This window comes from Lacerta agilis, chromosome 1 (assembly GCF_009819535.1).
Source record: "Lacerta agilis isolate rLacAgi1 chromosome 1, rLacAgi1.pri, whole genome shotgun sequence".
In the NCBI taxonomy this organism is placed as follows: Eukaryota; Metazoa; Chordata; class Lepidosauria; order Squamata; family Lacertidae; genus Lacerta; species Lacerta agilis.
The window spans coordinates 103,505,062-103,519,120 of record NC_046312.1 but is presented as its reverse complement, the minus strand read 5'-3'; the positions used below and the strand labels follow the sequence as shown (position 1 = coordinate 103,519,120).

Here is a 14,059-nt window from a genome sequence, read left to right as displayed (position 1 = left end):
AAACCGGGATATAAAAAACAGCATGCTTGTTACTGTCGCATCCCAGAAACGCAACAAGGGAAGGCATTGTCTCCTTGTGTAAGTGCTGGAACCATTATGTCACTTCACGTGCTGCTGTCACTACACGATGGAGCAGAGGACTGGGCTGTGAATGTCCCTGGTGTCATGGAAGGCTTAGAGCAAGGGCAGGGAAAACTTTCTTTAGCTAAGGGTCCCATTCCCCCCAGGGGCTGTATGCTAGTGGTGGAGAGGATCAGAGCTAAACATTGGCAGAGTGTGCAGCATTGCAAAACTGCACAACGCGCGCGTACACACACTTCACTCCCATCTCTGTTTTGACTCCCTCTATCAGCACAGGTTAGATCTGATCACTTGTAGAGCCCTATCCCTCTCTTTTCTTTTTAAAAAAATATTTCCCCTTTTCATAATTCTGTTCATTTTTTGTTCCATCCATTTCAGTTTCCTCCCCTTGCTGATGCCCCCATCCCTGGTTTTCTCCTTCTGAGCATCACTGCTAGGTCCTCCCAACCCCCCAGGCTCACTGTATTGCAGTCACATCACCCTCTGTTCCACCTCCATCTCTCTGTCACACACACACACACACACTGCACAAGAAGAAGCGGTTCTGGAGGCCTGGTGAGGAAGAATGGGCTGCACCAGCGAAGAAGCTTGACAAAACCAATATTGTCTCTCTCAAACAGGAACCAAAAGCGCACAGAAAACTCCTTGACTCTACTCAGATGCCATGAAGTCTAGTGCTATATAGCTACTAATGGCACTATCCTTACAATGGAAAAACATAACTATAGCTTTCATGTAGAAATTCCATTACTTCTGTCACTGTTGAAAGTTGCCAGAAGGAAAGCTGCCGCAAGAAAAAGAAATATATTTTGGGAACTGGGAAGAGCATTGCTTCAAATGTTAGTGAACAGGAGCTGTGGAAAAAGAAAAAGAAACACCAGACACAGGGCAATGTTCACTTCATGGGTTTTTAAAATACGCCTTATACCTATAATGCTAAACTTTTTCCTGAAAAAACTGTTTCATATCTGTTTTGTCTCCCAGCCATACATCTTGTAAAAGCCAGAGTAAACCTTAAAAAAAAACTTATGAAGATTTTGAACAAGCTTAGGAAGTTGCACCAAACAAAGTTAAAACTGTATCTACAGTATCTGATTATGAAGTCATCATAAATTAGCTTAACTTGCAAAAGCAGCTCCTGATTATCTCCAGTCTGACTTGGGTTTTTTATAGGAATTCTAAACTATAATAATAATAATAATAACAATAATTTTATTTTATTTTATTTTATTTATACCCCACCCATCTGGTTGGGTTTCCAGTACATTCTGTACTTTTCTTCAGAAGTGGGAAAAAACAATACCAAATACAGTGAATGGATTTTGGGGGGTGTATTCAGTGCTTTTTAAAAAGAAAAATGGGTGCCGGTACTCACCATAAAGTTATTACAGCAAGCTCCACACAAAAAGAGGTGCTGGTACTGTGTACCATTGAGTACCCCCTGAAAAAACCCAGCACTGGGTGTACTCCTTTTTTTTAATACAGTGACAACAACAACAAAAGCACTGTTGTGTATTGCATCACATAATAGAATATAAAAAGTGCAGTCCTGTACATTACTTGGAAATAAGTCTCACTTTGTATGAAGGGGCTTGCTCCATGGAAAGTATATTTAGGATTACAGCCTTGCAGTGCAAACCTATACATGTCTATTCCAATGGGGCTTACCCCCAAGTAAGTGAGTATAGGATTGCTGCCTCAATTGAAATAGAGGAAGTTCAGCTGAAATTGACAGGATATATTTCAAAGTAAATAGGATGGGAATGTCGGTAGACGTTTTGCATGGACATCAATGCAAAATAGTAATGATAATAACATTAAGACCAGCAGTATATAGTGCTAAGGAGTATGGTATTCTACTTAGAGTAATTGATGCTGTTGCAATCAGAGAGAAGCTGTGTCAGACATAAAAAGCACCAAGTCTAATCTGGTGGAAAAGCCACTCAAGTGTGATTTCATTAGTATTTTTAAAATATCCTAATGGAATAAAACTGTGTAGGAGACAGAGGTGCTTTACCCATTACAATAAGAGGCAAAAAGTTGAAACTTCAGCATACACGACATACCCACACACCATTTTGCTGCTTCTTATACAGCCGTACCTCGGGTTACGTATGCCCCGGGTTATGTACTTTTCGGGTTATGAAATCCGGTAACCCGGAAGCGCGACCCGGAGCGCGCGCAATGCGCGGTTGCGCAGAAGCGTTCTGTGCAGTTCGCGCATGCACAGACACATTCGTGCATGCGCAAACCGCTACTTCTGGGTTTTTTGGGCACTTGTTCGGGTTGCGTATTTTTCGGGTTACGAACTGTAACCCAGAACCAATTACGTATGCAACCCAGGGTACGACTGTATAAGTTACTAGCTTTGCCCCCTGTCACTATCTCTGTTGCCTTCCATGAGATGGAGTGTGACTGCAGAGAGAAACTTGCTCTCCCTGTGTAAGTTCCAGATATGATTTAGAATTGGACATTTGCCGATTATACAAAGCTTTACAAGCTTGGTCTCCGCCGGGTAAAGTCTGGCACCATGATTTATTCAAGGATTTTCAGAGACTTCAGTCTGATAGTTTTGATGTTTTTGCATTTTTCCATAAAGTTTTCTATACTGTAATTGTTTCTGGCCATTGTGTTGCTTTCGATATTGCTGAGTCACTGTAGGTAGTTGTCATCCCAACTCCCGTGAGTGATGATGGGGATGAAGTGGGTGGTGCTGTGGTCAAAACCACTGAGCCTCTTGGGCTTGCCAATCAGAAGGTTGGCGGTTCTAATCCACACAACAGGGTTAGCTCTTGTTGCTCTGTCCCAGCTCCTGCCACCCTAGTAGTTCAAAATCATACCAGTTCAAGTAGGTAAATAGGTACCGCTGCAACAGGAAGGCAAACAGAGTTTCCGTGCTCTCTGGCTTCCGTCACAGTGTTCCATTGGGCCAGAAGCAGTTTAGTCATGCTGGCCACATGACCTGGAAGCGCCGGCTCCCTTGGCCTGAAAAGCGAGATGAGCACTGCACTCCATAGTCACCTTTGACTGGACTTAACCATCCAGGGGTCCTTTACTTTAATGTCAGGTTGCAGGGCAGGGTTCACATACTCATAATTTCTTTCCCCTCTAGCTTGATTATTTAACCCTGAGAACAAAAGCTTGAGTAGGACTAAATAGCACTTTAGACTTTTAAAAATCTAGGTCTTAGGGTGGGTTACTACTTAGATTCTCCATTATGTCCACAATAGATGTCCTATGATTTTTAGAGAGGACTGTGTTGCCGATTACAAAAAGTAGCAAAAATGAAGGGCTCTTGTCAATTATACGCTACAGTACAGAAGGCTGAAGACATTTCCATGCCTTGAAGGAAAAAACGCAACTGGTGTCCCCATGGTAGTAAAAATATAATAAAACCTTTTGAGTGATAAAAGTCTTTTGCCTGAGGTGTGCTGCCTTCTGGTACCTCTAGGCTTGCAGTTTGATCAAACATCCTGCCTTTACAGCCAAATGTAAGTAATAGACACAGTGTATCACCATTAAACCTTGCAGACAGAAAAGAAACAAATTCTCTTTTCTGGACTGGGGAACATGCACACACACAAAAGAGTTTTCTGCAAAGTCCTTGCCCAGCCCTGCCCCCACTTCTTCCCAAGAGTTTCCCAAACCATGTACCGTAAGTCCCTTCTGCTAGGGCTTCTTCACAGCATTATTGTAATAGCGCTGCTGCAGCTGCTCTTCCTCCAAAGCGGAGTGGGCCTAGATCATAATGCCAGGGCAAAATGGTGAGATACAGCCGAGCATAAGATAAGACCAAAATTTTTGTAGTATGCTACTGACTACGCTCTTGAAGCCAAATTTTCGTTGGCAACTAACCTATGTCAACAGATGGCTGTGTTTGGATGATCATATCTTGGCTTAATATGCTGAGATAGGAATGAGCCTTTTGGCTGCACACACAGCCTCTTGTTCTTCTTTTGGTGTGAGCATGCAAACAAGCCCAGAAGCCTGCCATTAACTATAGTTTCCCATTTGCCCAAACCAGGAAACTATGGTTAATGGCTTCCAAACAAACCGGAATATTAAGTCAACTTCAAGCCATAGCTTAATATCCTGGCTGGTTCCAAAGCTGGTTCCAACGAAATGAGAAACTATAGTTAATGAAAAAAATCCTGGTTTGTTTACTTCCACCACAAAAGGAGGAGCAAAGGGGGCAGCATCCCCCTCATTAGGCACATTCATATCAGTGCTTATTTAGCTGAGATATGATCATTTGAATCAGCCCACTGTTCACATCACTGTTCTGAAAAAAATCATTGTAATAAATGATGTCTCTGGTATCTAAACTGCTTCCAAATTATTCATACCTCTTCTAAAGTACTTTGAACTCAGGGCTGTGTCAAGGAATTCTACTGTACCAGCTCAGTAACTAGCTGTTTCTGGTACAGCAATCAACAATGACATGGTTGACATATGGGGAAGCTGACATCTCAGTTGGAGTTATTGTTGCAGTTTGTCTGGCTGCAAATTCATTGAAACGGTTCATCAAATTTACATTGTCCTACCTATTATAGAGGGTAGCAGGGGATTACAGTCTGGGGAGGGTCACTTCCCATAGGAGGTTTTCATGTTCTTTAGAGGGTGTAAAGCCAGGGATTAGCTTGGGGTAAATCTGATTCAGAGGAAATATAAAGCAGCTGCCTGCGGGTGTTTGTGTATAGGCGGACTGCCAAGCTTCAGTTCTGAAACCAAATAATGGTGGTAGATCATTTTTTTTCCGTAATGGAAAAATGAGAGCTATGTTCCAAGTAAGTGCCAAGTTTCATATTTGAAACACATTTTTGGTGTGGTGGTGTTTTGGTTAACTCCTGATGTGTGTACATAGATCATGTTATTTAAGGTAGCACTTTCTCGTTTTGATTCTTAATGGGGATTAGTCTGATTCAGGACATTTTGCAGTCAGCATATAGAAGCTCAGCATTTATAAACAAGGGATAGATTCCCTAAAGATGGATGTGAAAAGAATGCCCTACTAACACCTCTATGATAACTTTACAACACATTTCTTTCTTTTGGATCTTTCCCCTTAGCCAAGCAGCTCAAGGTAGTGACTGAGAGACAATAAGTTGTGCAAGGCTACCAAATAAGCCGGGAGTGGAGAACTCCCAGATGTTGCTGAATGGTAACTCCCTTAAGCCCCAGCAGGCATGTCCAATGACCAGGAATGATGTTGGTTATAATTCAGCAAATGTGAGAAAATACCTAATTAATGTGTGTTTTTAAGAGAGAGAGAAAAGAATTCAGATTAATATGAAAAGGGAACAGATTGGGCTTGTGATTGGAAACATGGGAAGCAACATGGACTGGACTTATCCATCTACTTATCCCTAGGCAGAACTGCTTGTTACTTGGCAAAACTGAGCTCCCAAACCTGTATTTGCCAAGATGGTAAAGGGTGAGGGGCGCTTGTAAAGAAAAATCAATGGGGGAGGAGTGTGTGTGTGTGTGTGTGCGTGTGTATCCATGCACATATGTTTAAAGCAGCCTTGAAGGCCTTTGCAGAGGAGAATAGCAAGTCTTCCTTTAGCAAGTGTCTGGGAGTACTGTGTTTAGCTTTGTAATGTGATCTAGGTTGGATGTGGAGAACCTAGTTTCAGACTGAACTGTTTTACTACTTACCTCACTGTTGGGGCCTGTACCAGGTTTGAGGAAGCCCTGGTGAAAGTCATTACCAACCTTCACCCTGACATGTCCCCTCCCCAGCAAGGATGAGAAGAGGGGGTGGATGGCCAAAAAGATTATTTTCTCAAGTGTAAAACTGAGTCTGCTCCAACGCCATTAAGAGTAGACCTATGTTTTAGGCTAGATAACGAATACTGAAAAAATGATTACCAGTAACAATCTGCACCATTCAGTGGCTATGCAAATGACTCCCTGGAATATAAAACCTCTAAAACCAACAAGGACAACAAAGGGTTGGCAGTGGTTTGACATGCATGCTTTTAAAAAAATTACGTTGAGCTATAATTGTGTATGGATCCAAATTACATTTCAACGTTGACACTAAATCTGCTCCCAATTAATACTGTCACTTGATATATTAAAATGTAATTAAAGAAACTGCTATGATTCTCGATGCACTTTATGTCCAGGAAGATATATTACTTTTTGGTATTATGATCTGAAAAGACGTTCCTGTAAAGCCTCTCGCTTTGGAGAGCCATTAGGCCTGCCCTTTAGGTTGATATGTTCAGTTTTAAAGCGAGAATATGTGAAAACTGCCATAGCAGAATATTTTCCTATTCCTTTCAGCTACTCTTGAATAAAAAAAAAAAAAAAAAAAAAAATCCCTTCCAGTACCACCTTAGAGACCAACTAAGTTTGTTCTTGGAATGTGAGCTTTGATTTTCCTAGTATTTTAAAAAGCCTTGCACCTGACATTTGTATGTTTATTCTATTTTAAATATTTTTAGACTTTTTTATTTAAAAATTAGACTTAGGGATGTCAAATATATTCTATCGCCACTAGATTTGGGCCTATTTCTCAATTTCAGTTTCTCTTATTTCCATTCTTAAGTTCATTCCTCCACCTTTCTGCATAAGTTAGCATTTTTTGAAGTTCTCATGAAAATTTGTCAGCATTTTAGTACAAATTTCTCATAATATGCACATTTTGAATGTAATTTTGTATAATACACACAAAGCATATTTTATCACATATTTATATTTCCACTACGTAACACATTTTGTATGCATATCCACAGATATATACATTTCTATGCACACTTTAATATATACATTTTTCTGTACATTACTTGAGTGGAGAACTACATTGCAAAATTTGAAGACGTGCAAATTGTGAAGATTGAAAACTGAAAACAAGCGCTTGCATTTGGGGGACATCAATACTAGTGATTCCAGAGTTAGCTACATGTCACTCAACAGAGCAATCTGAAGCCTTACCACTCAGGCCAGCCAAGATGGAAGATGGCTGTCCCCCCTCTTCTTTAAACTGGTTCAACAAAGGGGCCCAGATCAAGCTTCTCTCAAGCAGAATAGAGCAGCTTTGGATACAGCAGATCCATGGGTGGCTCTGCTCCACCCTCCTTCTGTAATGCCCTATTTCAGGTCCTACAGCTATTTCAGGTCCTACAGCTGGTGTAAATCCTGGTGGTGGCTTCTCAACCACATGTACTTTCAGTAGGCATAGCAGGGGCTTCTCAGAATGGAGCCCAGTGAAGTCCAATGGAGGGATACTCCTCTCACCTCCAGCAGTGCGCTAATCAGGGGTTAGGATGGCATTGTCAGTTTTCATAGTAGATAAGTACTTTGCTTTCTCTTCTCTTTTGAGTGTCCTACCTTTGTTGTGGTTCCTTGTATTCCTTCTGAATAAGTGTGCTCTGGTTAGTGCCTTGGCTAATGATGCACTTTCAAGATATTCTGTGCCCTCTATTATGCCAGTCTATTTAAGAAGCTGATTTAAACTGAGTCGGACCATTGATCCATCTAGTCTTATCAATTACATTGACTGGAAGAGCCTCTCATTACTTTATGGCAGGTCTTTTCCAGCTCCATCTGGAGATTAAGCCAGGGTCCTCCTGCATGCAAGCAGGAGGTCTACCACTGTGCTCCATTTATGTACCCCTATCTTATGTACCCCTCTTTCTGCTGTTGAAGGCAGACCTTGTTGGGGGCATGGAACTGTGGTTCTAGTCTTGAGTTCTGTAGGAACCGGTTTTAGCCTGTCTTTTGGATGGATTGTATTTTGTTGTCTTGAAGTTAGCCCTGGCCCATGGCCTGTTCCATTTGGTCTCTCTGTGATTGAATACTTTGTGAAGAAAATGAATCTAGACTGAAGGGAGCTGAACTTAAGTGTATGTCTTTTGATGGCTCTCTGAACAGAAAACAGAAACTCTATTTTTATTCTTTAAGGGCTGCTCCGCTCCAATGGCGTCACCTTTGTGTTCTAATTGACTGACTCCTTTTGTGGCCTCCCCCCTTTCTCTGGTGTTTCATTTGATGGTTCAGAAAGAAAGAAAGAAAGAAAGAAAGAAAGAAAGAAAGAAAGAAAGAAAGAACTTCTTCGCCAACATGGCATTACTTTTGCAAAGCAGAAAACAAATAAGCCACCACTGCATTCTTACATTGCCCATTGGTAGCAAACATAGCAGACAGCTGTGTAGAGTGAGGGCCGAGGTGACAGCAGCAATGACTTGCCAAACCTTTACAAAGGGAAAGCTGTGCATCTTACCAACAATGATGCACTCATAAGGTCAGAGACAGAGAAGTGCTGTGCATGCTGGAAAGGGAAGGGAGGATCACACATTTTCTCTTTAATGGAAACCTCTGGAGAAAAATTGGTTCTAATCAGAGCAGGCATTCTAGTCATTATAAACAAATGCCAAGACAAGGACATACAGTTTTTCGATCATTGTACGTGTTGTTGTCTTATGTCTGAACACCATCTAATACTTAATATTTGAAAGATAATTTGTCATAAAATCCTTTTTGCTGGTTCAGTAATGAAGAAAAGCCTTTCCTTGCTCTTTGTTCTTTTGTTTTCTTCCCAGACAAAATCCAGACATCAAATACCTAGCTCAAAATAAAAAAGGATTGTAAAAATTACCTTAGGATACAAATGATCCTAGGGATACCGGTAATTGATTTTCATTTACAGGTATATTACATCATCCTCTCATGATGTACTACAGTGCTGTGGCTGTCTAGGGCGGCACTGAGCCTCTTCAGCTTGCCGATTGGAAGGTTGGCAGTTCGAATCCATGTGATGGGGTGAGCTCTTGTTGCTTTGTCCCAGATTCTGCTAACCTAGCAGTTCAAAAGCATACCAGTGCAAGTAGATAAATAGGTACCACTGCAACAGGAAGGCAAACAGCATTTCTATGTGCTCTGGCTTCCGCCACAGTCCTCCATTTGCCAGTAGCGGTTTAGTCATGCTAGCCACATAATCTGGAAAGCTGTCTGTGGACAAACGCCGGCTCGCTTGGGCTGAAAGCGAGATGAGCACTGCACCCCATAGTCACCTTTGACCGGATTTAGCCATCCAGGGGTCCTTTACTTTTTACCTTATCTAGGCACTGGTGTATGTTCTTTATAAAGTTACATTTGTAACTTCTCTAAATTCAATATCCAGTAGATCAGAAATTCACATTATCCTAAAAGATTTTGAATAATTATCATTGCACATTGCCGAAATTAATTTGGTTTAGATATTCTGCTGTATGCCAGAAAGGTGAGAAGACTATTTTTTTGTGATTCAACTCTCAATAAGACTCTTTAGATCTTTGATGTTCTATTATGTATCTGGATGATGCAGAGAACGTGTTGAACCCTTCAGGCCCACAAAAAGAATACAGCTGGACCCAGAGCTACACAATATAAGGCCAGTTCAGACACTAACACATGGTTTAGCACTGTATGCATAAACAAAATGAGCCTTGGGGTCATGTGCTCTCCCCGTCCCTGTGCAACTGTAAGGAAGAGATTGGAAGCTTTCACTTGTGCTTTTAAACAACCCTGGGGCTCCTGTTACATCTGAACTTTGAGAAACGCTGGTTAGTTCAAACAAACCAGGATCAAGCTAGGAGTTATGTTACTATCTTGTTCACAAACCAGACTTCATACTTTGTTTTTTTTACTAGACTCTTGAGATCCACCAGTCAGAACCGGGAACTAGAAAAGTGGTGTGTGTGTGTGTGTGTGTGTGTGTGTGTGTGTGTCTTCTGTACACTTAGAATCAACTGCCCAGGTGCTTCTGAGCAAAGAAATTTGTTTTCTACCAGTAGATCCCAATCTACCACTTCCCCACCTTTAGAGTTCCCTGAGCTTGTGCATACAAGATGCCTGGTTAGTTTCAAAGCAGAAGTGAAAAGTTCCAATCTCCCTTTGCAGCTGTATTAGAGGAGTGGGGAGCCTGCAAGCCCAAAGCTTGTTCACATAATGCTAAACAAGAGATTAGCACAGTGCCTGAAAAGGCCCATAAAGTCCCTAATGTAGAGAACAATTAAAGGCAAGTGGATGAAAGTTATCCATAACCCTTGGATATCTGTGACCCCATTAACCGCACAGTATCAGCATAATATTTGCCTGCTGCTGTTGCTTTAATTGAACATAGGTTGTCAGCCTGCATAAGGACCTATATATTTTTAAGTGCTTCTTTTCTAGTATGAAACAAAGCTTAAGTTTTTGTTCAGTTTTTGTTATATAAACTTATATATATAAGTTTTTGTTATATAAAGTGATTCTTATAAACTGTACACTGTTCTGGCAACTTTCCTACCATCATAATTGCTTCCTTGTGTCATGTTTGCCCCGTTGCTTTACATTTAATCTGAATGCTGTCTTCGCATCTTTATGCTTCTGTGTTATAACCCCTCAGGCTGTAGTCTTCTCTGTGCTTATCTGAAAATAAGCCTCATTGAACACAGCTGGACTTCGTTTTGACCAATCGTGCATAGGATCAGGCTCTGCATAACTTGTGTGCTGTGGCTGGATTTGAAGTCCTTCGTTTTGTGCCTACTTCAGCTTTCCAGCTCAAAAATATTTTTGTTCCTTACTAAAAATCTTTTCACTTTCTGTAAATAATGGCTTCCGCTATTATAAGGATTACCGATTTCCAGAAGCAGAAGTTGGAAATAAAAGAGGAAGTGGCTTTGGGGAGAGCAGTTTGGGCTGCCATCATTGTAAAATGGTCCAAATCTAGACTTCTTCCAATGAGAAGTTAGAAGACTTCACCAATAGATAGTATGCAAGCTAGAATTTTGTAGTCTCCAATCACAAAAATAGGGTGAACTAAGATGAGACACTGTGTGAAAACTAGGAGCATAACTTACACCCTGATCTAAAATGAGTTTTAGTGGAAGTAAACCATTCATTCCATTGGTGTTTTCTTCCGGATTGAAGAATGGACTGTCATAGCAAGAGGTTCTGGGAAATTGCTTGGAATGTGCATTGATCTTTCATCAGCAGACTAGGAAGGTTCTAGTAAAACCTGATCAGTTTAATCAAGCCTGCCTCAAATTGTGTGGAGGCTGTGCATGGTTTATGAGCAGAATTGTGCCCAGATGACTCTGCCTGTTGGCTTTCCTTGAAATAACATTGTAAGTGGAAAATGCAAATAGGACTTACACATAAAGTTCAGTACTCAAAGGCCTGATCTTGTACATCCTTAGTTTTTATAATCAACTTAAAAATCAAATGGATCAGGTCTACATTCTGTCTATAAGTTCCAGTCACCCCTAAGGATATGGAATGATGCCAGAGGTGGGGCAGTTGCTTCTGTGCACTGACTCAAAAATTAAAAGTTGATTTGAAGAAAAAGCAAATGTCTCCAAAGCTTGGACAAGTTTAATAAAAATGAAGCCAATGTTCTTCATGCTGTGCGTTCCATTTTGTTTTGCTGTTCCTGCTTGCTTTTATGCAACAGACTTATTTGAAAATGTGACTCTTACAAGGGGTGTAACTCTTGCAATAATCCCTGGAATGGCAGGGGAAAGCGGATGCTCTCTGTATCCAGAGGCCTTCCTAGATACAGCATTCTTTGTTTTGTTTGGCTGCAGGCTGTTTCCTTTGTTATATCAGTGCTTGTTTTCCTCCGAGCTAGTATGTGTTAGGGCAGTTTGGCCATGGAAGTTTGTTTTGTTGTTGAACTCTGCTTTTACAGTTGAATAGTAAGCACCGTTGAGAGCTTATATTTCTGTGATCCTTAAAAAATAAGGAACTCCAGATCACAGTGCTAAAAGAACCCCTCTTGTTTTGATGTTACTTAACAGAGGCCATAGTGGGTCCATCTCCTGTGTGGGGCGAGCTTTGTCACACTGGCACAGCTTTGGGTCTTGTCCCTCCCCGCATGCTTCAGGTGGGTTATTCATCATTTCCTTTAAAAATAAAACTGCACAGGGGTTGGGGGAAGAAAAATGGGTGTTGGTGATAACAGAGGCAGTAACCAATAGGCACCCTCCACATCTAGCTTTTCAAACCACCACATGAAATACTTGCAGAACTCCCCCCCCCCAAGAGCTTGCCTGAGAACAGATAAAGCTATGCTTGTATTGAGTGGAGCGGGACCTGCTTTCAAATTTTCTCCACTGCTCTTGAAATGTTAAGTATGTTTCACTTACAAAGATCCATGTCCCAGTCCAGAATGCATTTGTACCAGTCACTTCACACTGAAGGGTACTGACATAACAGCATTCAGGTTCATATCAGGGTTAGGATGTTTATCGGGTATAAAAGAAGCATTGTTGTTGTTTCCATCTTGACCTGTCTTTCAGCGGAAAGCTAAGATTGTGCTTGAATTTCGTTCTCTTCTCATTCACAGCAATTTCCAGTGGAGTGAGGAAGATCTTTGGGTTTATCAGGTGATCATTAGTCAGTACCCTAGTGACATGCAAGGCAGAAGAACTCTTTACTTGGATATGCTGCAGAAACATCTACCTCACAAGTCTAGGCAAGATCTCGTAAGTGGTAGCACTGATCGTATAGTTGTTGTTGTTATTATTATTATTATTATTATTATTATTATTATTATTTATTAAATTGGTTAGTAACATAATCTTGCCCAGGGCAACCCATAGCAACTTGCAACCAACCAACCAAACAAACAAACAAACATACAATACAAACCACATAGATGCATTAAAACCAAAAGGAAAGAGAAGTACACACACACACACACACACACACACACACACACACACACACACACATTTATTTAATTTGCATACCACCCTTTATCCATAGATCTCAGGGCAGTTCACAACATTAAAAACATCCCACTCACTTCTAAAAGACCACAGAGGGTTAAAGGCCAAAGACCTGGTTATAGAGGAAAGTTTTTGCCAGGCCCCTAAATATATGCAATGAAGGCACCAAGCGGGCCTCTCTGGGGAGAGCATTCCACAAGTGGGGGAGCTGCTGCAGAAAAGGCCCGTTCTCGTGTTGTCACCCTTCGGACGTCTCGTAGAGAAGTTACACGAAGATGGGCCTCAGATGATAAATTCAGGGTCCGGGTTGGTTCATATGGGGAGAGGTGGTCCTTGAGGTATTGTGGTCCTGAACAAATTAAGGCATTATAGGTCAAAACCAGCACTTTGAATAGGGCCCAGTAATCAATTGGGCAGCCAGTGCAGTCAGGCCAAGATTGATGTTATATGCTCAAATCGTCTTGCCCAGGTAAACAACTTAGTTCAGTATTGTAATAAGTGTTTGATTTAGCATGTTTTCTGTGGAGGTGGATTTTTGTATATGTCTGATAAAAATAGCCTGGTGATAAAAATAGCAACTGCCATTCTGGTGGCATAAAATGTGGCACCCAATATAAAGTCACATAATGCCTATTTAACCATGTTAGTATCTTGGATTGTTGCTATAAATATTTTGCAACCTACACAGTGTGTCCTAATTTCCCATGTACAGTGACCACCCATAATCTTTCAACATTATGAACACACAGAAAACATATATATATATGAAATTGAACGAATGAATGAATGTGTTGCAAGGTTGTTGTAATGATCCAAGAATTCAAGATTCTTTGTTGAACTATGATCTGAAGAAGCTTGTGTACTCAAAGTCTGGGATCCAATGAGTCAGTGGGCCTGTTCTGGTTGCCTTTTCTGGCCATAGACCAGATAATATCCCATCTTAAAAGCATCTTCAGCATCCCCTGCATTTCTTTTACTTTTGATTTTAATTGCATGTGTAGCCCTTTCCCACAACTTTTGTGATATAATTTGCAGGCATGATTTGTCCTTGTCATATAAGATGATGAATTTGCACGCATGGTTCTCAATACAATCACTCACACACCCCTTTTGCTGAATAGGTATTGATGTAACATTTTCAGCAAATTAAAAATGACAAAGAAGTAACGTTTAATGAAACAGGGCTCACGCAGGGCAGTGCTGCTGGCTTAATGTGAAGATGGACTACTTGTAATGTTTAAGATATTGAGAAGATACTTGGGGTGGGATTCTAATAA

General features: G+C 40.9%; 1 protein-coding gene across 3 annotated transcripts in view; it reads left to right on the top strand.

Annotated features, from left to right (window-relative positions):
* The window catches only part of CCDC148 (coiled-coil domain containing 148), a 101,991-nt gene that overhangs the window by 46,786 nt on the left and 41,146 nt on the right, over positions 1 to 14,059 (top strand). For all 3 annotated transcript variants that reach the window (XM_033165389.1, XM_033165380.1, XM_033165399.1), the window contains exon 9: positions 12,398 to 12,536. In XM_033165389.1, coding sequence (XP_033021280.1) covers positions 12,398 to 12,536 — 139 coding nt within the window. The remainder of the gene's footprint in view (positions 1 to 12,397; positions 12,537 to 14,059) is intronic.